Source organism: Phycodurus eques, chromosome 5 (assembly GCF_024500275.1).
Source record: "Phycodurus eques isolate BA_2022a chromosome 5, UOR_Pequ_1.1, whole genome shotgun sequence".
NCBI classification, from domain to species: Eukaryota; Metazoa; Chordata; class Actinopteri; order Syngnathiformes; family Syngnathidae; genus Phycodurus; species Phycodurus eques.
In genome coordinates, this window is record NC_084529.1 from 7035128 (window position 1) to 7063005 (window position 27878).

At 41.9% G+C, this 27878-nt stretch overlaps 1 protein-coding gene across 2 annotated transcripts; it reads left to right on the forward strand.

The window, feature by feature from the left end:
* Nucleotides 1-3421: 3421 nt before the first annotated feature.
* herpud1 (homocysteine-inducible, endoplasmic reticulum stress-inducible, ubiquitin-like domain member 1) lies at nt 3422-26418 on the forward strand. 2 transcript variants are annotated; one of them, XM_061677487.1, is made up of 9 exons: nt 3422-3502; nt 3622-3845; nt 10971-11048; nt 12652-12729; nt 16204-16385; nt 18811-18921; nt 22213-22587; nt 25070-25184; nt 25333-26418. In XM_061677487.1, exons 2-9 carry the CDS (start codon nt 3693-3695, stop codon nt 25516-25518), a joined length of 1278 nt encoding a protein of 425 aa, XP_061533471.1. In that variant the 5' UTR covers nt 3422-3502; nt 3622-3692; the 3' UTR covers nt 25519-26418. The 2 variants fall into 2 exon arrangements, with proteins under 2 accessions (XP_061533471.1, XP_061533472.1); XM_061677488.1 differs by having other exon boundaries at nt 3423-3502; nt 3635-3845.
* The last annotated feature ends 1460 nt before the right edge of the window (nt 26419-27878 follow it).

Consider the following 27878-nt stretch of genomic DNA (forward strand, 5'->3'; position numbering starts at 1 on the left):
TCAGAGGTGGGAGTTGAAACTCCTTCTGACAGGGGATTCTGTCAGACGTTCCCAGCAGACCCTCACAATACGTTTGGGCCTGCCACGTCGGACTGGCATCTTCCCCCAGCATCGGCGCCAACACACCACCAAGTGGTGGGCAGTTCACAGCTCTGCCCCTCTCTTCACCTGCGCAAGTTCGATGACATGACCACAATGTTGATCATCGAACTGCAACCTAGGGTGTCCTGGTGCCAGGTGCATGTATGAACACCCTTATGCTTGAACATGGTGTTCATTATGGACAATAACAGAACTTCGCTCGGGTTCTGACCGGGGGGGCCGTTCCTCCCAATCACGCTCTTGCAGGTCTCACTCTCATTGCCCACGTGAGCATTGAAGTTTCCCAGCAGAACGATGGAGTCCCCAGTGGGATCGCTCTCCAGCACCCCCTCCATGGATTCCAAGAAGGATGGGTACTCTGAACTGCTGGGACCCACGTTACCCTTTCGGGCTGGGCCCCATGGGTGCAGGCCCGGCCACCAGGCGCTCCCCTTCAAGCCCCACCTCCAGGCCTGGCTCTAGAGGGGGGCCCCGGTGACCCGCGTCCGGGCAAGGGAAACCTAGATCTATTCATATTTTTCATCATCTTTTAGCCGTGCTTTGTCTGGTCCCTCACCGAGGACCTGTTTGCCATGGGTGACCCTACCAGGGGCGTGAATCCCCAGACAACTTAGCTCCTAGGATCATTGGGACACACAAACCCCTCGACCATGATAAGGTGACGGCTTCTATGAAGGGCAAAAATAAGTCTATACATATAAATGAACTGAAACAAATGATGGGTAGAATACTGCCCGCGGGCCGGATTAGGCCTCCTGACTGGTTCTGGCCCGCACGTTTGAAATAACTGGTTTAGTAGGTACAAGATACTGTTGTCCACTGCAAAGGACATTCCATAAAAAATAAATAAATGTTTTTGGAAAAAAAATAACAAAAATAAAAAATTGCTGTGGCGTGTTGTTCTCACCCAAGGTAATTATTCAATGGGAAAAAAAAAAAAAAACATTTATTTTTCTGGGTCTCAGCTATATTTTGTGACATGGGCTCAGTTCAAACTGTGATTAATGGCCAAAACACAGGAAAACTGGACAGTAGTTTCGTGGGGACAATATACAGGGAATTAATTTCTCAAAACCCTTCCATCCATCCATTTTCTCAGCCACTTATCCTCACAAAGGTCACGGGAGTGCTGGAGCCTATCCCAGCTATCATCGGGCAGGAGGCGGGGTACACCCTGAACTGGTTGCCAGCCAATCGCAGGGCACACATAAACAAACAACCATTCGCACTCACATTCACACCTACGGGCAATTTAGAGACTACAATTTACCTACCATGCATGTTTTGGGGATGTGGGAGGAAACCGGAGTGCCTGGAGAAAACCCATGCAGGCACGGGGAGAACATGCAAACCCCACACAGGCGTGGCCAGCGTCTGCCTCAGAGTTCTGACCAGTCGCCCACCGTGCCACCATTTCTCAAAACAAAAACAAAAATAAAAAGGAATTTTATACAAGTTTCTGTTGGGATATCTGTATGAAAATTTGGATTAATAAAGGTCATGTTAGGATAAATAAATACTATAAATGTTAATTATTGGGGCACTGGAGGCAGTAATCCTCAAAGCTACAGCAGATACCAGGAACAACATCCGACATGTCCGTCCAGAAGTGTGCAATACCGGGAACAGCTAAGATCCTGCGCAGAAGCCTCAAGCCTCTGGTTCAGCACCCGAATGTAAACTGTGAACTGTTTGGATGCCATAATGCACACCACGTTTGGAGGATAAATGCAACTGCACATCACCCTAATAACACCATACCAACAGTGAGGTTCTGAGGTTGGAACGTGATGATGTGGGGCTGCTTTTCAGCAAATGGTACTGGTAAACTTCACATTATTGAAGGAAAGATGAATGGACAAATGTACCGAGACATTCTCGTAAAAAATCTGCTGCCATCTAACGAGGATTATGAAAATGAAATGAGGGTGGACATTGCAGCAGGATAATGATCTAAAACATACTGCCAAGGAAACTCTCAATTGGTGTCAAAAAAATAAAATAAATAAAGCTGCTAGAATGGCCTAGCCAATCACCTGACTTGAATACAATCGAAAATCTTTGGAAAGAACTCAAACTCAAGGTCCATAAAAGAAGCCCACGGAACCTTCAAGATTTGACGACTGGTTGTGTGGAGGAATGGGCCAAAATCACACAAGAGCAATGCATGCTACTAGTTTCTCCATACAGGCGGCGTCTTGAAGCTGTCATTGCAAACAAAGGCTTTTGTACAACGCATTCAATAAATACCAGTTGGCGTGTCCAATACTTTTTCCTTGTGTCATTTCACATTATTATACACAACTTAATTTCTGAGTTTATTTGTTCTACTTTCTTTGTATGTATGGATTACTTCTGGTGCTACTAGGCGGCACGGTGGACGACTGGTTAGAGTGTCAGCCTCACAGTTCTGAGTACCCGGCCCCGCCTGTGTGGAGTTTGCATGTTCTCCTCGTGCCTGCGTGGGTTTTCTCCGGGCACTCCGGTTTCCTCCCACATCCCAAAAACATGCACTAATTGGAGACTCTAAATTGCCCGTAGGCGTGACTGTGAGTGCGAATGATGTTTGTTTCTATGTGCCCTGCGATTGGTTGGCAACCAGTTCAGGGTGTACCCCGCCTCCTGCCCGATGACAGCTGGGATAGGCTCCAGCACGCCTGCGACCCTAGTGAGGAGAAGCAGCTTAGAAAGTGGATGGATGGATGGTGCTACTACTTCTATCTCGTGATATTTTCATGTCAAGAGCAACTTTGGAAATATATTTAATGGGAAAAATGGTGACTGAAATAGTTATTTCAGCTGCCGTGTGTGTGCTTGTGTGTGTTCATCCATTTTCTGTACCTCATAAACTCAGTCAAAAATAACTCAGTGGTACATTTTTGGGGAAATGTTTTTCAATTAATTATTTACAATCGTGATGAAAAATACTAATAAATTATTTTATTTTTTTCCGAAGTGATTTTTTTTCTGCCCCTTCCCAGATGATGCAACATGACTGACGTCGTTTACATAATAACACGAATGCCTTCGTGCTGTTCGCAGAACAAGCTCACACTCTTTCAATTTCCACTTGTGCAGCACTTTCCCGGAAATGTAGTTAAACAGCATTTCCTGTAACGCTAACAAAACTGATAAAACATTCATTACTTCGATCAACTAAGGCTGGAACTTGACCATCAATTTAGAATATGTAATTAGCACACGAAATTGCACCAAGTGGGGTTATTTTACGAATGAGTCTGTAAAATAGACGATCTTTTTTTGCAAGCCTGATTCGCGCATGCTCACTCAATGTTTGGTTTCTGGTACTCCACGTCCGAACGCGAGCAAGAGTTGACCAATCAGGAGCGGCCACACTGCTTGTTTGGCAACAACATTCGCTCTGGTCGCACTTGACACGGTATTTGTACACACGCCTATTTAACAGTCCAACTGTTGTAGACAAGTTTTGATTTTGACGGAAAATAATCTCCTTAGTTTCTTCTTTTTTTTTTGCGTGTGTGTGACCGTAAAACTCAGTTTTTACGTACAGTGTGTTACGATATCGAGTCGTCGCTGGAACGCAAGCCCCAAACGTGAGAAGTTGAAAAATGGACGTGGAGGACTCTCAACCGAAGACTATAACAATTCTCCTCAAAACACCCAGCCAGGCTGTGGAGGACCAAACAGTCGAAGGGGTCCATCTGAACTGGACGGTGAAAGACTTAAAGACGCATCTGTCGGCAGTCTATCCAACTAAACTGGTGAGTCTTTTGAGGCGTTGGCTAAAGTTAGCGGAAGCAGCTAACCCAGTGTTGGAATGTCAAGACGAGCTGCCTTCTTGGGTCGGTCAGGCTGACGCCAATAAACAGCCCTTGCTGAACAGTTTCAGCCTCTCTCGACTTCCAGCCCCTACTAAATAACTCCCCCCCCCTGCTAAATAAATGGGACAGACTAACTTCTTCATTCTAAATGGGAGAGATTAACTTGCACTGCATCGTACTGAAAGCTGATAAATGTTGGTTACCTCATTTAGATACATGACAGATTTAAAATATTAGATACTGGTCTCCGGCGGCACGTTGACCAACTGGTTAGCACATCTGCCTCAAAGTTCTGAGGACCCGGGTTCAGATCCGGCCTCGCCTGTGTGGAATTTGCATGTTCTCCTCCCACATTCCAGAAACTTGTATGGTAGGCTAACTGACTATTCTAAATTGGCCATAGGTCTGAGCGTGAATGATTCTTTGTCTATATGTGCACTGCAATTGGCTGGCGACCAGTTCATGGTGCACGCCCAGTGTGAAGAGGCCTTTAGATAAAGGTGGGAAGTAACGCGCTACATTTACTCAAGTAACATTGTGGATAAATAGTTCTTGAGGTAGTTGGAGTCAACCATACTTTTTACTCAATACTATTACTCCGTTACAATGATCGACATCCCGCATGCTACTTTTATTTATCCATTAGTGTGTGCACGATATAGACTTGATCTTTCACTTCCGCATAGGGCGCATTGCGGCCAATCTAACGTGATTACCAGTGTCATTTGTCTCCACCAATCAAGGCAGTCACATGCCCGCACACAAACCCTACGTGGGCCAATCAAAGTGATTCATTTTGAGGAAAAAAAAAAACAGCGGCATAGTCTTCTTCCCATGGGCTCACCACCTGTGGGAGGGGCCATAGGGGTCAGGTGCAGTGCGAGTTGGGCGGTGGGGGAAGGCAGGGACCTTGGCGATCCGATCCCCGGCTACAGAAGCTGGCTCTAGGTACGTGGAACATCACCTCTCTGGCAGGGAAGGAGCCCGAGCTGGTGTTTGAGGTCCAGAAGTTCCGACTAGATATAGTCGGACTCACCTCCACACACAGCTTGGTCTCTGGTACCAGTCCTCTTGAGAGGGGTTGGACTCTCTTCCACTCTGGAGTTGCCCACGGTGAGAGGCGCCAAGCAGGTGTGGGTATACTTATTGCCCATCAGCTCGACGTCTGTACGTTGGGGTTCATCCCGGTGGACGAGAGGGTAGCCTCCCTCCGCCTTCGGGTGGGGGCCCGACGGGTCCTGACTGTTGTTTGTGCCTATGCACTAAACAGCAGTTCAGAGTACCCACCCCTTTTGGGGTCCTTAGAGGGGGTGCTGGAGAGCGCTCCCACTGGGGACTCCATCGTTCTGCTGGGAGACTTCAATGCTCACGTGGGAAATGACAGTGAGACCTGGAAGGGCGTGATTGGGAGGAATGGCCCCCCCCGATCAGAACCCGAGCGTTGTTCTGTTATTGGACTTCTGTGCTCGTCATGGATTGTCCATAACGAACACCATGTTCAAGCATAAGGGTGTCCACACGTGCACTTGGCACCAGGACACCCTAGGTCACAGTTCGATGATCGACTTTGTGGTCGTTTCATCTGACTTGCGGCCACATGTCTTGGACACTCGGGTGAAGAGAGGGGCGGAGCTGTCAACTGCCCACCACTTGGTGGTGAGTGGGCGCCGATGCTGGGGGAAGATGCCAGTCTGACGTGGCAGGCCCAAACGTATCGTGAGGGTCTGCTGGGAACGTCTTACAGAATCCCCTGTCAAAAGGAGTTTCAACTCCCACCTCCGACAGAACTTTGCTCATGTTCCGAGGGAGGCGGGGGACATCGAGGTCTAGTGTACCATGTTCTGCGCCTCCATTGCTGAGGCGACCGACCAGAGCTGTGGCCATAAGGTACCCTTTGGTGGACACCAACGGTAAGGGTTGCCCTCAAGCTGAAGAAGGAGTCCTATCGGGCCCTTTTGGCCTGTGGGACTCCTGAGGCAGCTGATGGGTACCGGCTGGCCAAACGGAATGCAGCTTTGGTGGTCGCTGAAGCAAAAACTCTGGTATGGGAGGAGTTCGGTGAGGGCATGGAGAAAGACTTGGAGAAAGACGTCCGGACGGCTTCGAGGAAATTCTGGTCCACCATCCAGCATCTCAGGAGGGGGAAGCAGTGCACCATCAACACTGTATAGTGGGAATGGGGCGCTGCTGACCTCGACTCGGGACGTTGTGAGTCGGTGGGGAGAATACTTCATAGACCTCCTCAATTCCACTGACATGCCTTCCCATGAGGAAGCAGAGTCTGGGTTCTCTGAGGCAGGCTCTCCTATCTCTGGGGTTGACATCACCGAGGTGGTTAAAAAGCTTCTCGGTGCCAAGTCCCCGGGGGTGGATGAGATTCGTCCGGAGTTCCTAAAGGCTCTGGATGTTGTGGGGCTGTCCTGGTTGACACGCCTCTGCAACATCGCGTGGACATCGGGGACAGTGCCTCTGGATTGGCAGACTGGGGTGGTTGTCCCCCTTTTTAAGAAGGGGTGTGTTCCAACTACAGGGGGATCACACTCCTCAGCCTCCCTGGTAAGGTCTATTCAGGGGTGCTGGAGAGGAGTGTCCGTGGGGAAGTTGAATCTCAGATCCAGGAGAAGCAGTGTGGTTTTCGTCCTGGCCGTGGAACAGTGGACCAGCTCTACACCCTCAGCAGTGTCCTCGAGGGTGCATGGGAGTTCGCCCAACCAGTCTACATGTGTTTTGTGGACTTGGAGAAGGCGTTCGACCGTGTCCCTCGGGGAGTCCTGTGTGGGGTGCTTCGGGAGTATGGGGTACCGAACCCCCTGATACGAGCTGTTCGGTCCCTGTACGACCGGAGTCAGAGTTTGGTCTGCATATCCGGCAGTAATTCGGACTCGTTCCCGATGAGGGTTGGACAGAATTTCAAGGCTCAGTATTGTATCTCTGCTTTTTGCAGATGATGTGGTTCTGTTGGCTTAACCAAGCCGTGATCTCCAACTCTCACTGGAGCAGTTCGCAGCCGAGTGTGAAGCGGCTGGGATGCGAATCAGCACCTCCAAATCTGAGACCATGGTACTTTGTCGGAAAAGGGTGGCATGCACTCTCCAGGTCGGGGATGAGATCCTGCCCCAAGTGGAGGAGTTCAAGTATCTTGGGGTCTTGTTCACGAGTGAGGGAAGAATGGAACAGGAGATCGACAGGCGGATTGGTGCAGCGTCTGCAGTCATGCTGACTTTGTATCGGTCCTTTGTGGTAAAGAAGGAGCTAAGCCGAAAGGCAAAGCGCTTGATTTACCAGTCGATCTACGTTCCTACCCTCACCTATGGTCACGAGCTGTGAGTCGTTTCCCGAAAGAACAAGATCCCTGATACAAGCGGCCGAAATGAGTTTCCTCCGCAGGGTGTCCGGGCTCTCCCTTAGAGAGAGGGTGAGAAGCTCGGTCATCCGGGAGGAGCTCAGAGTAGAGCCGCTGCTCCTCCACATTGAGAGGAGCCAGATGAGGTGGCTGGGGCATCTGAGTCGGATGCCTTCCGGACACCTCCCCGGTGAGGTGTTCCAGGCACGTCCCACCGGGAGGAGACCCCGGGGACGACCCAGGACACGCTGGAGGGACTATGTCTTTCGGCTGGCCTGGGAACGCCTTGGTTCCCCCCGGAAGAGCTGGATGAAGTGGCTGGAGCTTCTGCCCCCGCGACCTGACCTCTGATAAGCGGTAGAAAATGGATGGATGGCATAGTCTTAAATTGTCTCTCTCTCTCTCGCTCTCACACACACACACACACACACACACACACACACTTCTCTATCGATAGAGAGAGAGTCTTCCACATTGCTTCTTCCAGATCATTTATGTTAAAATATTAAATGTTAAATGTATTAAGCAATGGACAGATGTTGGGGATTATGTCACAACACAGAATCAACTAACTTAAAATTCAGAAATGGCCAATAAAAACAGAAAAATATTGTACTTAATATTTTCCCAGAGGATGCATTTGGGATTCACCTTTGAAGTTTGTAATAGTGAAAAACGAAGTGAACCAGACGGATTTTTGTCAATTCTTTCCCAGAATGAGAGTGATTAAAGAGGAGGGTGCTATTAATTGTGGCACAGTTTGACGCAGACATCAGGTGCAGGTGGAGATGGGCCTGGCTCAAGTTGGAGGCCAGAACAAAAAAGAAAAGAAATGAGGCAAATTTAATTTTAATCTTAAATTTGTACATCATGTACTTGAGCGGTGTAAATAAATGTTTTTCTGCGTGAAGAAAATGTATTTTGCCTTATTGTACTCTTCCAGATTGCTTAATTTATGTTAAAATAAAATTAATTCTCTGTGGGGGCCCGGGGGATCCCCACAGAAAACCCCCACAGTGTTTTTTTGTTTTGGTTTTGGTTTTCTTTGTCATGCCTCTGGTGTTTGCATGTCTGCATTATATTGTGAAAGTAATCTAATTTTGTGAGTTGTCAATGCACAATATATTGCTTAATCAATCTGCTATGAAATCAAGTAAATGAACTGACCCTGCAGCAATACCATTGTCAGGTGTTTTTTCAGATCCAATAAAAGGTCAAATCAAATCAAAACAAAGATTTACAGTTGTGCTCATAAATTTGCATATCCTGGCAGAATTTATGATTTCATGGCCATTTTTCAGAGAATATGAATGATAAAACAAAAACTTTTTTCACACATGGTTAGTGCTTGGTTGAAGCCATTTATTATCAAAACAACTGTTTACTCTTTTTAAATCATAATGACAACAGAAATGACACAAATAACCCTGATTAAAAGTTTATGTACCCCAGTTTTTAATAGTCTATTTCCCCCTTTAACATGAATGACAGCTTGGAGTCTTTTGTGGTAGTGGTCGAGTGGCTCAATGATATTGACGTCAGGAGACTGAGATGGGCACTCCAGAACCTTCAATTTATGCTGTTGTCGCCAATGACAGGTCCACTTTGCTTTTGTGTTTTGGATCATTATCATGTTGGACTATCCAAGTACGTACCATGCGCACCTTCCGGGCTGATGAGTGCAAATTTCCCTCTCGTATTTTTTGATAAATGCTGGATTCATCTTGCCATCAATTTTGACCAAGTTTCCCATGCCTTTGTTGCTCACACGTCCCCAAAACATCAGCGATCCACCTCCATGTTTCATAGAATGAATGGTGTACCATTCATCATAGGCCTTGTTGACTCCTCTCCAAATGTAACGTTTATGGTTGTGGCCAAAAAGTTAAATTCTGGTCTCATCAATCCAAATGATTTTGTTTCAGAAGTTTTGAGGCTTATCTCTGTGCTGTTTGGCCTATTGTAAGCATGATTTTTTTTTTTTTTTTGTGGCATTGGTGTGGTAATGGCTTTCTTCTGGCGAGTCGACCATGCAGCCCATTTTTCTGCAAGTGCCTCCTTATTGTGCATCTTGAAACATCCACACCATTTTTTTTCAGAGTTCTGTATTTCAGCTGAAGTCATCTGTGGGGTTTTCTTTGCATCTCAAACTATTTTCCTGGCCATCGTGGAAGAAATGTTTGTTGGTCGACCTGATCATGGTTTGATTTCAACAGAATCTCTCATTTTCTACTTCTTAGTTTGTACACTGCTGATTGGCATTCTCAGTTCCTTGGATGTCTTCTTTGATCCCTTTCCTGTTTTATACAGTTTAATTACCTTTTCCCACAGATCTTTTGACAATTCTTTTGCTTTCCCCATGACTCAGAATCCAGCGATGTAAGTGCAAGTGTCTGTCAGGAGCCCAGAAACTCACTGAACCTTTATACACACACTGATTACAAGCAGACAGATCACAGGTGTGGATGGTTACCTTTAGCAGCAATTCAAACCCATTTGTGTCAACTTGTGTGCATGTTATCAGGCCAAAATCTCAAGAGTATGTAAACTTTTGATCAGGGTCATTTGTGTAGTTTCTTTCGTCATTATGATTTAAAAAGCATAAACACAGTTTTTTGACAATAAATTGCTTCACCCAAGCACTAACCATAAGTTGAGGTTTTTGTGTTATTATTCATATTCTCGAAACAAAACAATGGCCAAGAAATCATTAATTCTGCCAGGGTATCTAAACTTATGAGCACAACTGTATCTCCAGCATGTCACTGAGAAAGTTATCACCATACCATGCTGAGACTAAGCAGTCACATTTCAAATTCAGCAGCTCAAGCAAGAATTAAGTTCCAATATGTTGAAAAATGCAGTAATGTAATTTAGGGGCATAGTCATAGTCTTGGATTTGCTTCATATGAAAAGTGCCATGAGATAACTTTAGTTGTGAATTAGTGCTATAAAAATTGGTATCAATCAGTCAAATTTTAGTTATATAGTCCTTTTCATACACTAAAAATGCAACACAAAGTGCTTTACAGAGATAAAAGTTAAATTAAAATTGCAAAAAATATACAGAAATCCACCCCTCCTATCCCCACATAAACACACCCATACGAAGACACACAAACACATAGCAGATATTGACTAATAGTGTAGAGAAGAGAAGGAAGAAAGGCCATGAAATTTTAGTGTGCGGGGAAAATTGTGTGATTTCAGATTGTTTAGAACATTGGTGTCAAATTTAAGGCCCTGGGGCCATAATCCAGCCTGCCATATCATTTAATGTGTCCCGTGCAAGCAAATTATGTGCGCCTACTTCATGTTCTTCTGGACCAAAATTTTGATATTGTCTTCCCTTTCAATGAAGCATTTTAAAATGTGAACGTTAGTAATGAGGCAGGCAGGTGTATGGTGTACCACTTTCAATTGTACGAAAACCAAGCTGCATCAGATGCACAAAAACTGGGGCAAAATCTTGGCCAAAAAAAAAAGTTGAAAACCTATTTCTACAAAAACTATGGCAGATGAAAACCGAGGTTCCACTGTCTAATATATAATGATATGACGATTATATACATTTATATGGTTCCACGGTCATAAATGTCCCTCTGAGGGAAACCATAACTACATTGTGGCCCGTGACAAAAATTAGTTTGACACCCCTGGTTTCGAACCAACCTGCAATACTGTAAAACCGACTTTATTTTCTTTTTGTTTGTTTCCATTAGGCTGAGAGTGACCAGAGGCTAATCTATGGTGGCAAACTTCTACCCGACCATCTTCACATAAGAGAGCTCTTCGCACAGGTATGCATGCGTTAGTATTTGTTTGGTCTGCGCATACTGATACAAGCTGTAGTTAACTATTCAACGTTTTGCCTGGGTAGTTCCTTGCTTAAAAAGTGTATGACACAAGTGGAACCTTGGAAAATATCATTATCAAATCAAACTTTATTTATAGGGCACTTTTCATACAATGATGGGCATCTGAAAGTAGGCTTGACACGATCAGGATTTTTGGGGCCGATCACCAAGTTTAAAAAAATGATCACCGATCCAATGACAAGATGGAGGAATGTGTCTATTTAAATGACCTGTTAATTTACTGTATATATACTTGTGTACTTGCTCAAAAAATTATATTTACTATAAATAATGTATCTTTGTTCCTCTATTTATGCCAGTAAGGCATAGTGACAGACAGAACAAATGAATGGTCTTCTATTAGATGGCAGGAAGTAAATACACTAAATAATGTATCCACTTTTTGTGCCATATTTGTTTTTTGGTGTGCCGTGAGATTTTTCAATTGTAAAATATGTGCCTTGGCTCCATAAAGGTTGGAAATCACTGCTCTAGTCAGATCGTGTATTCTAATCAGTCAGGTCAAACAAACATTACATGACAGAAATAATGTGTGCTAACTTACTGTAATTGAATTACTTTATTTTTAATTAAATTACTTCACCCACACCGAAACTTTAGAGCATGATTCGACAGAACGGCGGCATGTTTACATCCAACCATTCGTGATACCACTAGCTTGCTAGGCTATATAACATTTTATTGCCTGCTTGTGAGCCGTATCGTATTAAAAGTACATACCTCAAGCAAGCCTTAAGTGAACATCCTGTCCTGAGCACCGGTGACCACCATAACACGTTTTCCCCCATTTTGTCCTTATAATACAAAGTCGGCGCGATCCACTTGTCATCGCCACGGTAACGGGTGTATCCGGTCGCATTTGCGTTGACAATATAAAGCCCAATGATTGTAAAAAAAATGGGATGCGGTGGTATCAGAATACAAGATTTTATTGCAGTAGTCTGACAGTGCAATTAGTGAAAGAGCAAATTTGTCTTGTAGTTTGATCCGGGCATTACGTGTTGTCTGTTCCACACCGCCGTTGTCTGTTCCACGCCGCAGTCATTTTAAAAATAACTTTATTGGCCGTCAGATATTTCCAATACTACGTCAAAAGACGTGACAAAGCTAAAAATAAACTAGCTTTTGGTTTTAAATATACTGTGCACGTGGCGGCGTGGAGTAAATGTCTTTTGCGGAGCGGATCAATGACGTCATTGATCGGATCGGCGAATTATGACATTAAAGCCGATCAGCACTTCAAAGCCAGGTAAAATAAGATGTGATGCACTTGGGTAAATTTAATCCTCTCTAGATCTGATAATTTGGTTTTGTTCAGATGGCTCAATTGTTCTGTGTAACTCTTTCAATGTCTTATGACTACACTACACTATATACAAACATAATAAGCCCAGAACTCTTCGGTATTCAGGTTGGTATTTTCATGATCAAGAGAATTTAAATTAAGGTGTGATGAAAAACTGAGCCTGTTTTTTTTTGGGTTTTTTTTTAAACACAGCTGCCTAATGTCTCTTTGCTTTCTCAGACAGATCCCATTCCTACACTGCATCTAGTCTTTGCTGCTAAGATGCAACCCAAAGCACATCTGGGAGCAAGACCAAAGGTGAGAAAGTTAGAGTAGAGGTGGGTGATCGGGAGGGGATCAAAATCTTTTGTTTATTTTAATTGTACGATAATGATAATTTGACGATATCCTAAAAAAATGGTGTAAGTTTGTACTTACGTCCCAGGACAGTTATTGATGGACACAGTGTTTCAGAACAACAGCCCTTGTTTATTTTGTAAAGTGCTTCATACGTCTACTGCAAAACATTGCACAAGAATATTATATGGCAATATTTACAAATTTATAACTTACCGAATACAGGAGAATATGCCAAATCAGGTTTGTGCAATAGTATTTTAGTTGCGCTTTTGTAACAAAACAAAACAAAATTAAGATGACATAAAAATGTAAACCTAATAGAATATTTTGAACCAAATAGATTTTTTTTCGTCACTACAGCACACACTGAGATACAAATTTGGGTATAACACTGCAGAAAGAAATGTAGTTGATGGTGTTCTTTATGTCTTGCCTCTTGGTTTGTCGTATGATAAGTGTTTGCTAAATGACTTAGCGATGGTTTTCTGATAGTGTGCAGATTTACCTATTTGTCTTTAGTGGTAGTCATGTTTGTGGAATCACAAAGTTTTACGTATTCCTAATACTCAGGCTTTGAGGGTTACTTTAGAAATGTATTCCGATACCTTTACTAGTTACCTATGACGATGATGGTATGTGACGTCCTGACTGCGGAATCGTTTTTTTCCCCCAGTGACAACTTTAGCAGCTGGGATTGGTGATAGTGTTTAAATAAGTAAAGCAGTGGGTGATCAGTGACGGGGTAGTGAAATATTGACTTTCGGTGCAGCCGTAGGGCTATGCAAGCTAACTCATCCACTACCCTCACCAGCAGCCGGGATGACTTTGACAGAGCACAGTTTTCTTTGTAAATGTTACGCAAGATGAATAAATCCTCATTTATGCTGTGGTTAAAAAATCAGTTTACTCACTAAGTACTTAAGTAAAAAGTCATCCTCCAAAATATTTCCTTAGAGTAAAAAGTACTGAGTGAAATCATTACTCGTCACATTATTGTCAAGTAACAGTACGCTTACTTGAGTACAATGTTCGGCTACTCTATCCACTTATGGAGCGGACATCCTCTATTGCTACTCTTACGTTAAAGCAACATTTTTGCTCATCAGATCAGCCATTGTCGTATTTGTTGCACTGGTCTTTTGTACAACCCCAATTCCAATGAAGTTGGGACATTGTGTTAAACATAAATAAAAACAGCCCATATTGAATTGAATACACTACAAAGATAGGATATTTAATGTTCAAACTGATCAACTTTATATTGCTTTTAGCAAATAATCATTAACTTAGAATTTTATGGCTGCAACACGTCCCAAAAAAGGTGGGACAGGTGGCAAAAAAGAAATTTGAGGAATGCTCATCAAACCCCAGTTTGGAACATCCCACAGGTGAACAGGCTCATTGGGAACAGGTGGGTGCCGTGATTGGGTAGAAAAGGAGCTTCCCTGAATTGCTCAGTCATTCACAAGCAAAGAGTGAGGTTCACCTCTTTGTGAACTAGTGCGTGAGAAAATAGTCAGTTTAAGTACAACGTTCCTCAATGTACAATTGCAAGGAATTTAGGAATTTCTTCATCTACGGTCCATAATATCATCAAAAGGTTCAGAGAATGTGGAGAAATCACTGCATTTAAGCGGCAAGGCCGAAAACCAACTTTGAATGCCCGTGACCTTTGATCCCTCAGGCAGCATTGCAGCAAAATCCGACATCATTGTGTAAAGGATATCACCACATGGGCTCAGGAACACTTCAGAAAACCAATGTCAGTAAATACTGTTCAGCGCTACATCCGTAAGTGCAACTTGAAACTCTACCATGCAAAGCAAAAGTCATTTATCAACAACACCCAGAAACGCCGCCGGCTTCTCTGGACCCGAGCTCATCTAAGATGGACTGATGCAAAGTGGAAAAGTGTTTGTGGTCCGACGAGTCCATATTTCAAATTGTTTTGGGAAATTGTGGACGTCGTGTCCTCTGGGCCAAATAGGAAAGGAACCATCCGCACTGTTATGGACGCAAAGTTCAAAAGCCAGCATCTGTGATGGTAATGGGGCTGTGTTAGTGCCAATGGCATGGGTAACCTACACATCTGTGAAGGCACCATTAATGCTGAAAGGTACATACAGGTGTTGGAGAATCATATGCTGCCATCCAACCAATGTCTTTTTCATGGACGCCGCTGCTTATTTCAGCAAGACAATTCCAAACCACTTTCTGCACATGTTACAACAGCGTGGCTTCGTAGTAAAAGAGTGTGGGTAGTAGACTGGCCTGCCTGCAGTCCAGACCTGTCTCCCATTGAAAATGTTTGGCGTATTATGAAGCGTAAAATACGACAACGGAGACCCCGGACTGTTGAACAGCTGAAGCTGTACATCAAGCAAGAATGGGAAAGAATTCCACCTACAAAGCTTCAACAATTGGTGTCCTCAGTTCACAAACGTTTATTGAATGTTGTTAAAAGAAAAGGTGATGTAACGCAGTGGTAAACATGAAACTGTCCCAACTTTTTTGGAACGTGTTGCAACCATAAAATTCTAAGTTAATGATTATTTGCTTAAAACAATCAAGTTTATCAGTTTGAACATTAAATATCTTGTCTTTGTAGTGTATTCAATTAAATATAGGTTGAACCTGATTTGCAAATCATTGTATTCTGTTTTTATTTATGCTTAACACAACGCTCCAACTTCATTGGAATTGGGGTTGTATTATTCCGTTGAGGTGCTGAGGGTCGTGGCCCTGGTTGTGGTCCCAGCGGAACCGCGAAGCACACATAACATTGGCGACAAGAGCTGATCTGCTAGTACATCTTGTATTAATTAGGAAACGCGCCTACAATTATGTAATTAGTTTACGATGTTAATGTTAAATGTATTAAGCGACGAAGCAATGTTAGATGTTACAACACCGAATGAACCAATTTCTGGCCAATAAACACGGAAAAAATACTGTACTTAATATTTTCCTGGAGGATGCATTTGGGATAAGCCTTTCAAGTTGGTAATAGTGAAAAATCATGTGAAACAGACAATGATTTTAGTCAACACTTTTCCAGAATGAGAGTGCTTAAAGAGGAGGATGCTATTCATGTGGCACAGCTTGAAGCAGGCATCAGGTATAGGTGGAGGTGGGCTTGGCTCAAGTTGAAGGCCAAAACAAAAAAAGCAAAGAAATGAGGTTAATTTAATTTTAATCTTAAATTTGTACATCAGTGTACACATTCGGTGTAAGTCAATGTTTTTCTGCGTGAATAATTTTTTTTAATTTTGCCTTATTGTACTCTTCAGTCTTCCAGATTGTTTAATTATGTTAAAATTTAAAAACAAATCTCTGTGGGGGACTGGGTGATCCCCACAGGTCCCTCCTGTTTTTTTTTTTTTTTTGGGGTCACCTTTTTCATGCCTTTGGTGTTTGCATGTCTGAAATTAGGTTAAAGAACCAGCCCAGCAGCATCCCTCTAGTCCAAGGCCCACGCAACCCCCTGCTTCTGCCAGTAGCACAGCAGAGCTTAGACAGAGGAGGCAGGCATCTTCAACTTCACCTGCCACTCCAGTAAACACACACACGCCAACATCACCCCCAGGAGTTCCTGCAGGGCCTGACGCAAACGTGTAAGAAAAACCTGAAACGCTGTCTGAGTTTTTTTGTTTTGTTTGTTTTATTTTTTTATTTTTTTTTATATTAAAATGAAAGAAGTTTGTTTTTTGTAACATTGTCTCGTTTGATGTGAATCCCGCATCCTAGATCCACAAAAATGATGAGGGATGCAAAAAGCTTTGTGAATGTGCGTCCTCTGACGCACAACATTGTTTACCTACATATGTGGGCAAGGCTCAAATTAAGCAGTCTCGCATCATAGTTTCCGGATCACAATTCACATTTTGCGCATCAAAAAACATGTTGAAAAGCAAAACTGCAAATCAGGTTTACTGCGAAGACGGAAGACCGCAGTGGCGTATATGACACAATGCGCTGACGTCACCGAAGCGTGGACGCGTAAGTGGAGCGTTCGACTGAGAAGCACCAGGACAGCTGTTGCAAAATGCGAGAAACTAAGGTGAAGCGCAAATCGGTGAGCTTAATGTTAGTCTACTAACATAACATTAGCTCTGCGGGCAACAGAGTGTCTCTTTTAATTATGAGGACGGTCGAATATGTGGCTTTTTATTTGTTTCCCCCCCCCCCTCCCGGACAAGGACAGTATCACGCAACCATAATAGTAGTACGTACAGTGTGCTTTTTGCTCAATGTAGTCTTTGTGTGACGTGCGGCCAATCTGATGATCCATAAGTGGCAAAACCTGGAGTCATGTAAGCGAAAAACGTGGCAAATGTGGCCAGAGAGGAATAAGAGTCAAATGGATCATCATCATGTACGCAAACAGAGTAGGGTTTAGGTGAAGGGAAATTAAGGAAATGTTTTTCTCTTTAGAGGTTTCTTCATTTTAGTTTTAACAAATTGAACACTTCCAAAACTTGTAGTAGTACAAAGAATATTTGTCTTATTCCTAGTCAGCTGGTCTAAGCTCATACGTAAATGCATAGCCATGAAACTAATGTATTACTATGTCACAAAATGCAAAAATCCTAGCTGTTTAAGTGCAGATGCACAAAGGCTGTTCAGTGGTAAGTTCCCACTGGGAGCTATTATTAAAAGTGCATATAATATGTGAAATGCCATTATGAATCAAAAGAAGGTTTTGAACAAACATAACCTCTAAAACGGTTCAATTAAGATTTATTAAATAAAACTGTGTAAAATTGTTTGACACTTCATTGTCGTGTCAAGATGCCAAACAGAAAAGAGGAAACTGAAACTTTATTTTTCTTAAGTTCAGCACTTTATGTGAACACATAACATTTAGATTTTTTTTTTTCTAAAAACATTTGCTGTTTGGCATGCCTAAACACATAATATATTGATAGAGAGCAAGAGCAATAGATAACACAAATGATGTACAAACAGCATAAAAGATTCAAGAGTAACAACCATAATAAAAATCTGCAATATAGTGGAACCGTGAAGCAAGAACTGCAATGTAACAGAGGATTACTGTATCTGTATTCCGTGATGATAAATTGCAGGGACTCATTGCTCCAGGGCTGGGACTCCATGACATGTGCATCACTGGACTCACATCGTCTCACGTGTAAAATTATCTATGTTGTTGTATATCAAACATAACCTTAGTCATTTAAATATTGTTATTACATGTTACATTTCTTTAAATAGCCATTGTTAAACAATAGTCTTGGGTTTCACAAAATAATAATTATTTTTAAGCCCATACTGTGACTTGTAGCAAGGTCTGTTTTATGACACTGGGGAGGAATTTGAAAAAGAAATTCTGTTGTTAGATTTTTATGTTGCTTAAAACTTAAAGTGGCACGCTGATTCCAATATTGCAGTCAGTATTTTCTATAGCACGTCAAGTTTTTTATCTCCAGAGTTTACCCTCCAGATAAGCAAAATTCCACTGATTAGTTGTAGTAAGACTTGCCAGCTGATTACGATTGGACTCATCTTCAGCTATGTGGCAACTTGTTTGTGCAGTCACAATTGAGACAGTTTTCAAAGTTTGTAACCATTCCATCATTGGTGTTTTATTTACATAGGTATATATTTCCTTTGTTTCGCTTTGTTCTCACTTTGTTCAAAAACCTGTCGTGATAGAGAAACATTTCAAACCAGTTTTAGATTCCGCACTCAAAAAACAGCTGTCAGGCCTAAATCAACAGAAATTGCAAGGGGGCTGTATTTGTAAGCTGAAATGGGAAACGGGTGTTGAAACACACCACTGACCTGATTTGCATCCTGACAGGTGTTTCATATAAACAACTTTAGCCTTGTATAACATACGTAATGTAACTTTCTTTGTTATAGTTATGCCCTCTGTTTGATTTTTGTGGTAAAATAGTTATGCCCTCTGCTGATTTTTGCGGCAAAAGGTTGCTGAAGCTAAAAATGCATATGGTGATTTGAGTAGATAATAATGATATGAATGATAATATAGAACTCCCTCATTTCTTCCTGCAGGCCTGGAACACCACAGATGACGCAACCAGCATTTCCAGACTACTCTCTGTACAGCCCCCAACAACTTATGTGGCTCCAACATGTCTATGCACGACAATATTACATGCAATAGTGAGTTTATGTTCTAGCACTTTAAACGGACCATTTACTGTTTTTACCAATATTGTCTGAAGTGCTGGAAATGTCCTTGGTCTGAAATAATCTTTTGTTTTATTGATAAAAGTCATGGGGGTCGCCATCATGCATGATATGTAAGTGGGACATTCCCTACGATTTAAGCTGTACCCGTAACAACAGTGGAAGAACCATTTAAAAATACACGTTAACTTTACTCTGGTGACTGTTACACAATAATCCCTCACTATATTGCACATCTCTGATTCAGTTAGCTTTATAGGGTGTGATTTAAATGTGGCAGCAATGACTCACAGAAGATCAGTTGGGCACCTGTTCTTAGCAGGAAACAAAACCCTTACTATATCCTGTCAACGTACTATCTGCGGTGCCTGCACTGTCTGAGGTGCACATACGCAACAGGTCGGCCATCTTGATCACTAGCTATGGCAAAAACAGTAAGACAAAAAGGACAAAATGGGTATCGAAGCGAAACGTCCGCTCGTAAAATTGGGTTACAGTTAGGTTTAAGGTTAGGATTAGGGTTTACGTGACAGTTAAGGTTAGGATTAGGGTGAGTGTTGAGTACTACCTCGGTATTTTGTCCTAGTGTGGTTGCCGTAGCTAGTTGGGCATGTGCGCAGCAGATCGCGCAGGCACTGCGCTAGTGTCGTGACATATGCAATTTATACAATTGGTTAATCACCAAGTTGCTTGAGGTGCATATAAAATGACCGGAAAGTAACTGTTTAAAAAAACCACAGTCAGACTTTTATGAAATAAATTCACAAATACCAATGATAGCTCGATGAATAGCGAGTACACACGCTCGTAACAATATTGACAGGAGCAAATGCAAGTAAAGAGCAATGTTTTAGCTTGACTTTCTACATCACAGGAATACATTTTGGGTACCCATAAGGCTTTTTGCTGATTACATCAGTGTGAGCAATGGCGCAAATGGTTAACCCAGGAAATGGCCTGTTCACACCACGTCCGCATGGGCTGTTGTTCACATCACTCAAAGCAGGGCATGCCCATTAGGCACGTGCTTGTGTTGTGGGTGTGGATGGTGACCTCACTTGGAAAAATAAAATACCTGTACCGCTCTAAAGTGCAGTTTCACAAATTGGCATATATGAAACAAAATGTATATAGTATTTACAGTTCCCTCCAAAAGTATTGGACCGGCAAGGTCAAATCCTTTATTTTTGTTGTATACTGAAGACATTTGTGTTTCAGTTCAAAAGAAGAATGAGACAAAAGTTCAGAATTCCAGCTTTTATTTCATGGTATTTACATCTAGCTGTGTTAAACAACTCAGGACAGAGCATCTTTTGTTTGAAGCCACCCACTTTTCAAGTGATCAAAAGTATTGGAGCAGGCATTATTAAATTAACTTAAAGTGAAGAACATTGAATATTTGGGGACATAACCCTTACTTGGAATACCTGCATCAAGCCAGCGACTCATTGACTTCACCAGACTGTTGCATTCTTCATTTTAAATGCTTTTCCAGGCCTTTACTACAGCCTCTTTCAGTTCTTGTTTGTTTCTGGGGTTTCTCCATTCTGTCTCTTCTTCAGGAGGTAAAACGCATGCTCTATTGGGTTAAGGTCTGGTGAACCACTTGGCCAGTCTAAGACCTTCCATTTTTTTCCCCCTTGATGAAGTCCTTTGTTGTGTTGGCAGTGTGTTTTGGGTCATTGTCTTGTTGGATGATGAAGCTTCTCCCGATTAGTTTGGATGCATTTTTCTGTAAATGGTTTTGTAAACTTCAGAATTCATTATGCTGCTACTATCATGACTTACATCATTAATAAAGTCGAGAGCGCGTTCCAGAAGCAGTCATGCAAGCCCAAGCTATGACATTACCTCCACCCTGCTTCACATATGAGCTTCTTTGTTTTGGATCATAAGGAGATCCTTTCTTTCGCCATACTTTGGCCTTTCCATCACCTTGGTAGAGGGTAATCTTGGGTTCATCAGTCCAAAAAACTTTGTTCCAAAACTTTTATGGCTCATCTCTGTACTACTTTGCAAAATCCAATCTGGCCTTCCGCTTCTTTTTGCTGATGAGTGGTTTGCATCTTGTGGTATGGCCCGTATATTTCTTCTCTTGAAGTCTTCTTCGAACAGTGGATTGTGATACTGACTGTTGTCTTTGGGTGTTTCTTCACAGCTCTCAAAATGTTTCTGTCATCAATTCCTGTTGATACCCTTGGCTGACCTGTTCGATGTCTGTTGCTCAGTACACCAGTAGTTTTTGTTTTTCAGGACATTCCAAATTGTTGTACAGGAAGTCCTCGATTTACTAACGAGTTCCGTTCCTACGCTGGCGACGTAACCCGGATTTCCGCGTAAAACAGATTTCACCGTTAGTCGAAATTTACGTCGAAATACTTCGTATAAAGAAACTAAAATACATTAAAATAAAAAAAATAAGATGCTGTACTTACCATTACTGCTGAGAGGTGGATGGAGAAGGAGGGGAGGCTGTGAGAGCTATTGTTGCCCGGACCTGCGCGCTCGGATTGCCCCTGTCACAGGGCCGCACGGAGGCCGGGCGCTCGCGCCCTTCCTCTGCACCCCACACAACTTGTCGTGCGTTCTGAGGAAGCATGTGCAGGTTCTACTGGCCACTATGGTGCTGGGGACAAAATGCCAGACGAGGCACGGGCGTCGTAAAGTAGGTCAAGTATGTCGTAACTCGAGGACTTCCTGTATTGGCTATACCCAATGTTTGTGCAATAGCTCTGATCGATTTTCCTTATTCTCTCAGCTTCAAAATGGTTTACTTTTCTCTCATGGACCGCTTTTAACAGCAAATGCAGTTTTCAGAGGTGAAACCCAAAGCCGAAAACAAGCACTATCTAATGGTTAAACGATCAGTCTAAAAGGCTACACCTGAGCAACTAGAAACTCCCATCAGTGTTCCACCACTTTTGCCCACTTGAAAAGTGGGTGGCTTCAAACAAAAGGTGTCCTGAGTTGTGAGTCTAAATGTGAATACCATGAAATGGAAAAAAAAAAACCTTTTGTCTCACATTAATTTTTTTATCTTAAACCCAGATATCTTCAGTATACAACAAAGAAAAAGGAATTGACCTTGCTGTTCCAATACTTTTGGAGTTGACTGTAATAAATAATTGATTGCTACTTTGCAGATGTAATTTACTGTAGGGGTTTTCTGGAATTTAACCCCTGTGATATATGAGGGTTTACTGTCGTTATAGGTGGGTGGTAACTTTGACTAGTTCTGATCATGCTAATGTGTTCTACCATCAGCCAAGCAGCTATGGCAGCAGCTGGCACCGGCCCCTCCATAGCACCTGCAACTGTTGTCCATCACCCTCCTGTACCGGCCCACCAGGTACCTGTACCAGCACCCATTGCCAATCAGAACCCCATCGACAATCTGCAACCAGCCAACCCGAACCCAGCACAGGATGGTGCGTTCATTGACGCGGGCGTAGCCAATCAGAATATGCGAATGAATGCTCAGGGTGGCCCTGTAGTGGAGGATGAGGAAGACATGGAGCGAGACTGGTTGGACTGGTTGTACTCCGCCGCGAGACTCGGTGTTCTGCTCATGATTGTATACTTCAACTCCAACCTGAGTCGCTTCCTTCTGGTGATGGGCACCCTCTTCCTCATGTACCTGTGAGTCTACTCTGTTAATCTTACCTATGCAGGCACGCACATTATCTTCCTATAATCCTAAATTGTGTTAAACAAGGACATCTTAAATTTGATCACATACTGTAATTTCTCGTGTATTATATGCTCTCAAGTATAATCAAAGTTGACCCACACAACTGGCACAATTGGCACAATCAAAGTTGACCCCAAAAAAATCATCTTCTGCCCATACATAATTTACACCGACTTTCAATCATATGTGCAGATGCTTATGTTTTGTTTATTCTTATTTCCTTTGGAAAAAAATTTAATATATACTACGTTCAGCTACAAGATATAGTAACAATATTATGATTCATTTACATCTAAATAATGTAATTAATATTGAGGCAGTGGTGCACTCAAAAGTTAATGTTTTAACAGTGTGGCTTTATGCCTAGATCGAACTATAGGATTTTAGCCCCGATATTGGCCCGATGAGCTATCGCGGCTGATTTCCCAGATCAGGCCTGACATATTTTGCCAAGAACGACAAAACTTCTTGTAGTGTGACTAGGGCTGGGCATCATTTGAATTTGAACGATTCTGGTCCCGATTTCCGTTCCTTATTTCAATTCCGGTTCCAAACGATTCTCAATTCCGATTCTTTTAGGGGCGTGGGTAAAAAAAAGTTGGCATGGTTTAAATAAAGGGTGTCCAAATTATGAACATCCATTTTCTTAGCAGCCCGCAGCATAGACTAAAATGAACATTTGACTCAGGGTTCTTTATAACCAGTATCAATATCAAACCTGTCAACTAAAAGGCAATGTGTGTGGAACTCACTCAATTGACTTAATATTTATTAATTCATGTTTCAGCTAAAAGTTAAATATAGCATTGTTACAATTGTTATTTGGGACTGTTTTATCACGTTAAATGGTTTATATGTGCAAGTTTTAACTTGACTTCCTGTTTTAAGCTTGTAGCCTTTTATCTTGAAGGGTATGCACCGCATACATCAGCATTCTGGCACAAAAAGTAACTTCACATGGCACTGGTGTTTTTTTTTTAATCTATTTTTTTTAATGAATGGAACAAAATGCTATAAAACGATTTATTTCCCACCGATGAGGCACAAGGTTAGTTTGTGATACTATGAGACGTTTATGTGAATTTTCTCCCAATTCATTGTGATGTAAAGTTGATACGGTTAAGTTCTAGCTCAGTGTTAAGCTTTTTTTTCTTCCTGTCATCGGCTCTTAGGTTGGTTTGAAGACTAAAATAAACGCTAAAAACCATCAGTGCAAAAGTGCAACCAACCGTTTCCTTTGTTAGTGGTCTCAATGTCGGCATAGCCGTATTTTATAGTTTCACTTACCCAATTGAGTTGACGTCACTGAATCTCCGCACAGTGTATGTAGGCTGAGGCTCGGAGCGCTTCAGACGCTACACATCAGGAAAGCCTCATTTGCACAATATAGTCTTATTCCAAGTGTTGCACTGAGGTGACTGGTCATTAATTTTAACAAAGTTAAGACCCACTTTTGTTCGCCGCCGCCCCCGTTGAGCACAATTACTTCTTTGTGAGTGTTCTTCTACGTTGGTTTACGTCGCTTCTTTGTTGATTTTCGCCACTTCTTCATCGGGGCCGGCGGAGTAGGCATCAAAACTGGGAACCAATATGTTCATCATTTTGCACCAGTCGTGAAAGTGATAGATATCAAGATTGACCTGCTGAATTGTCACATGTTTGTGGCTCATATCAGTTATGTGCTGGAAGGAAAACTTCTTCCTTAAAGCCACATAGTTTAAACATTAACTTGCCCTACTGCCTCAATATTTATTACATAATTTAGATGTAAATAAATCATAGTGTTCTTGATGTATACATAAATTGTTTGTTACCTTTCGATTAAATCAGTTGGCATAATTTGAAAAGGCGCACTTGTCTTGCATGTTGTCAAATGTAAATCGTAGACTCAAAGTTTTCAAAGAAATCAACAAATTATGACGTAAAATGCAAGTGTCATGGCAATGGGTTTAAAACATAACAGTTTTTCTCTTTTTAAATACATTTGCAATTCTTAAGACAGGTTTTAGCGTTGTTAGAACGGTTGTACTGTACATCGATAGTGAAAATAAATTATTTTGGCATAAAGCTGCACTAAAATGGGACTTTGTTTCATGCACTGACTTGGCCTTGACTGTAGTGCCATGTTATTCTCGAGAACTAATGATAGCAGTGTTATCGTTTCCATGACAGTTCTGAATTGAGAAAATGTCAGTGTGGCCAGGTGTCTATCTTAATGGGTGACTGTTATCATCACTTCTGACCAGGTTGATTATGTCCTGCAAATATTTGTTTTGTATTATATAGCCCAAACCCAGAAGAATCGTTTGGTCGCGTAATGAGACATTTGGCTCTTATATTTGCAATTTTTGGTCTATCGTGCTCTCAACAGGTCTTCAACATTTTGATAAATAAATAAGTTAATTTTTCTTCTTTTTTTTTTTGGTACAGTCACACTGCAGGCTGGTTCCCCTTTAGAAGGCGAGAGCAGATCCAAGGACCCAACCACCTGCAGCCCCCTGAAGTCCAGCACAACGAGGAGAATGAGAACAGAATCCCAAATCCTGTGTGTTAAACTACTATTTATGTTGACTTGAACCATTATAATAACAAACTAATTATTATTTTAAATACACAGTATTATTATATTGTTTTTTTAAATAAGAATAAAATTATTGTTATTATTATTGAAACCCTTTGTCATGTCTTCTCAGGTCGCTGAGCTCGCTGAAGGACAGAGGGAACTCTCTGCTGATGCTGAAGGATCAGATGAACGTGAGCCAGTGACAGCTGTTTTGGTGCCTCCACACAGGGTGTCAGTCATGTGGACAGCCTGGGTTTTTTTCAAAACATTTTTCTCCTCGCTCATACCTGAGGTTCCTCAGGACATGGCCAACTGATCTGCTCGGACAGACCATCCCCATGCAGACCTGAGGTGTAGTTACCCATGGAGTGGTTCTTTTTGACGGTGGAAGAAAAACTTCGTGTCCCAAAACAGCAGCATTATGTACACAGGTATGAGAGACTGGAGCCAGCCTAGTGGGACAGAATGTTGGGCTGGAGCAGTCATGTAGTTCTTTAATAAAGAACAGAAATACAATATTAAAACCAAACCTAAATCCTGCAGTACAAAATCACATTTAGTTTGTTATTTGAAATTGGGGTGGAGAAAGTTCCACATTGATTGAATTCTTGCTTCACAAGGTCTTGTGATGCTCCAAGCTGTTAAAAGAAAGTCTACCCATTGGCCTCTCCAACTTACAATAATTGTCTCATTCACACATGTGCCAAAGTTAGATGGTGAGGAAAACCAAGCTAAACCTTTTATTTTGTGTATTTTTTCTGCATGCTTAAATGATTAGATGCGATTACGCCATGTATTGTGTGTATAGCAGGAAAAAAAGCATTTGGGTGGGGTGAATTAAAGTTCATTTTATCACCATGTTAAGAATTAATCCAAGCAGTTTAAAGTGACGAGTTGACTGACTGGATACATAAACATACTACACATACTAAATCTACACAAAGAGAAGAAATATTGAAATGCAAATCAGTCCAGCATGTCCAGTCCAGACTGATTCTTTTTGGCTACTGTAAATTCTGTTAGCATAATGAAAATATTGTATATATACCGTAGTATGCACTTTAATACTGTATGCAAGCATCTTTACACAGGGGTTGTTAGTTATTAAATCAGTTATTATATAAATGGTAGAGACTGAGATTCGACATGAAACCGAGATCTCTTGAAAACGATTTGAACTGTAATGAATAAATATATATATATATATATATATATATATATATTTATATATATATTTATATATATATTATATATATATATATATATATATATATAATATATATATATATATATTATATTATATATATTTATATATATATATTTTTATATATATATATATATACACACACATACACACACACACACATATTAGGCGGCACGGTGACCGACTGGTTAGAGCGTCCGCCTCACAGTTCTGAGGACCGAGGTTCAATCCCAGGGCTGTGTGGAGTTTACATGTTCTCCCCGTGCCGGCGTGGGTTTTCTCCAGGCACTCCAGTTTCCTCCCACATCCCAAAAACATGCATGGTAGGTTAATTGAAGACTCTAGATTGCCCGTAGGTGTGAATGTGAGTGCGAATGGGTGTTTGTTTGCATGTGCCCTGCGATTGGCTGGCAACCAGTTGAGGGTATACCCCGCCTCCTGCCCGATAATAGCTGGGATAGGCTCCAGCACGCCCGCGACCCTTGTGAGGAGAAGCGCCTCAGAAAATGGATGGATGGATATACATATTAAATGACTTGAAAGCCCTAAGTAATGGGTTCCAACTGTCTTTACAGCATTTTCTTTGTCATATCTTGTTGCTAGTTACTTGTGATCATAATCTACTTTTTTGATGAAACGTGCTTTTCATCCTCTTATTAAATAATTTGTATATGGGGCATACAGTTATCCCCCACTTAGAGGATTTATACCCTGGTGAAGGAGAAAATTTTGTGACCTTGGTCACTGTGTACAGTATATATGAATATTTAAAAAAATTCTCAATGAATTATGTTGAGTTGTTTTGTATGTTGGGAATACTTGCAATAAGATGCAATAAATATTCTTAACTTAAACGTGTTAGTGTTTGTTTCAGATGAGCCACAGTTGTGATTACAGTTACTATTGATTTCCCTTAGAGTACAGAGAGTTTTTGCCCCGAGGTTTAAATACATGAACTTGCCATGTCAACACAAAACCAAGGCATGATAAATATTTCGACCAGGAGTGTGCTCTCTAGTTTGAGTGACCCCAGTGAAAACAGTAGAACATTCACGTGATCACATCGGCAGGCGGCCCCAGTGTTCACTGCTCAGTACAAGACTGGATACTGGGGGTGTTTGTTTGGTTGGTCATGAGTCATAAACAGTGGCGGTCCAAGCTCGAATCGCACCCTGCGTGAAACTCGCCTTTGGCGTCCCCTCAACCCCCCCGACCAACCACGTTTCCACATGCACGCACGCACACCCCGATGAAAACTACTCTGAACATTTTATTTTCTAAAATATAATAAAACATTACATATATTATTCAGCAACAGCGAGAAATAAGTAAATTAATAAAACAAACTGATCATTAAAACAAATCTTGCATTACATGATGAAAAAGAATTAAGGGAACCTAACTGCATTAATTTTGGCTTTTGTTTCCCAGCGCGCTTGCTTTCTTTTAAACACCACAAGGGCGTGCAAATA

What these genes read in the sequence shown, in the direction of transcription:
- herpud1 (XM_061677487.1), top strand. Translation starts at nt 3,693, where the DNA reads ATGGACGTGGAGGACTCTCAACCGAAGACTATAACAATTCTCCTCAAA. An exon ending in CAGTCTATCCAACTAAACTG is followed by an intron (nt 3,846 to 10,970) that starts GTGAGTCTTTTG and finishes TGTTTCCATTAG; the next exon opens with GCTGAGAGTGACCAGAGGCT. An exon ending in CGACAATATTACATGCAATA is followed by an intron (nt 18,922 to 22,212) that starts GTGAGTTTATGT and finishes TTCTACCATCAG; the next exon opens with CCAAGCAGCTATGGCAGCAG.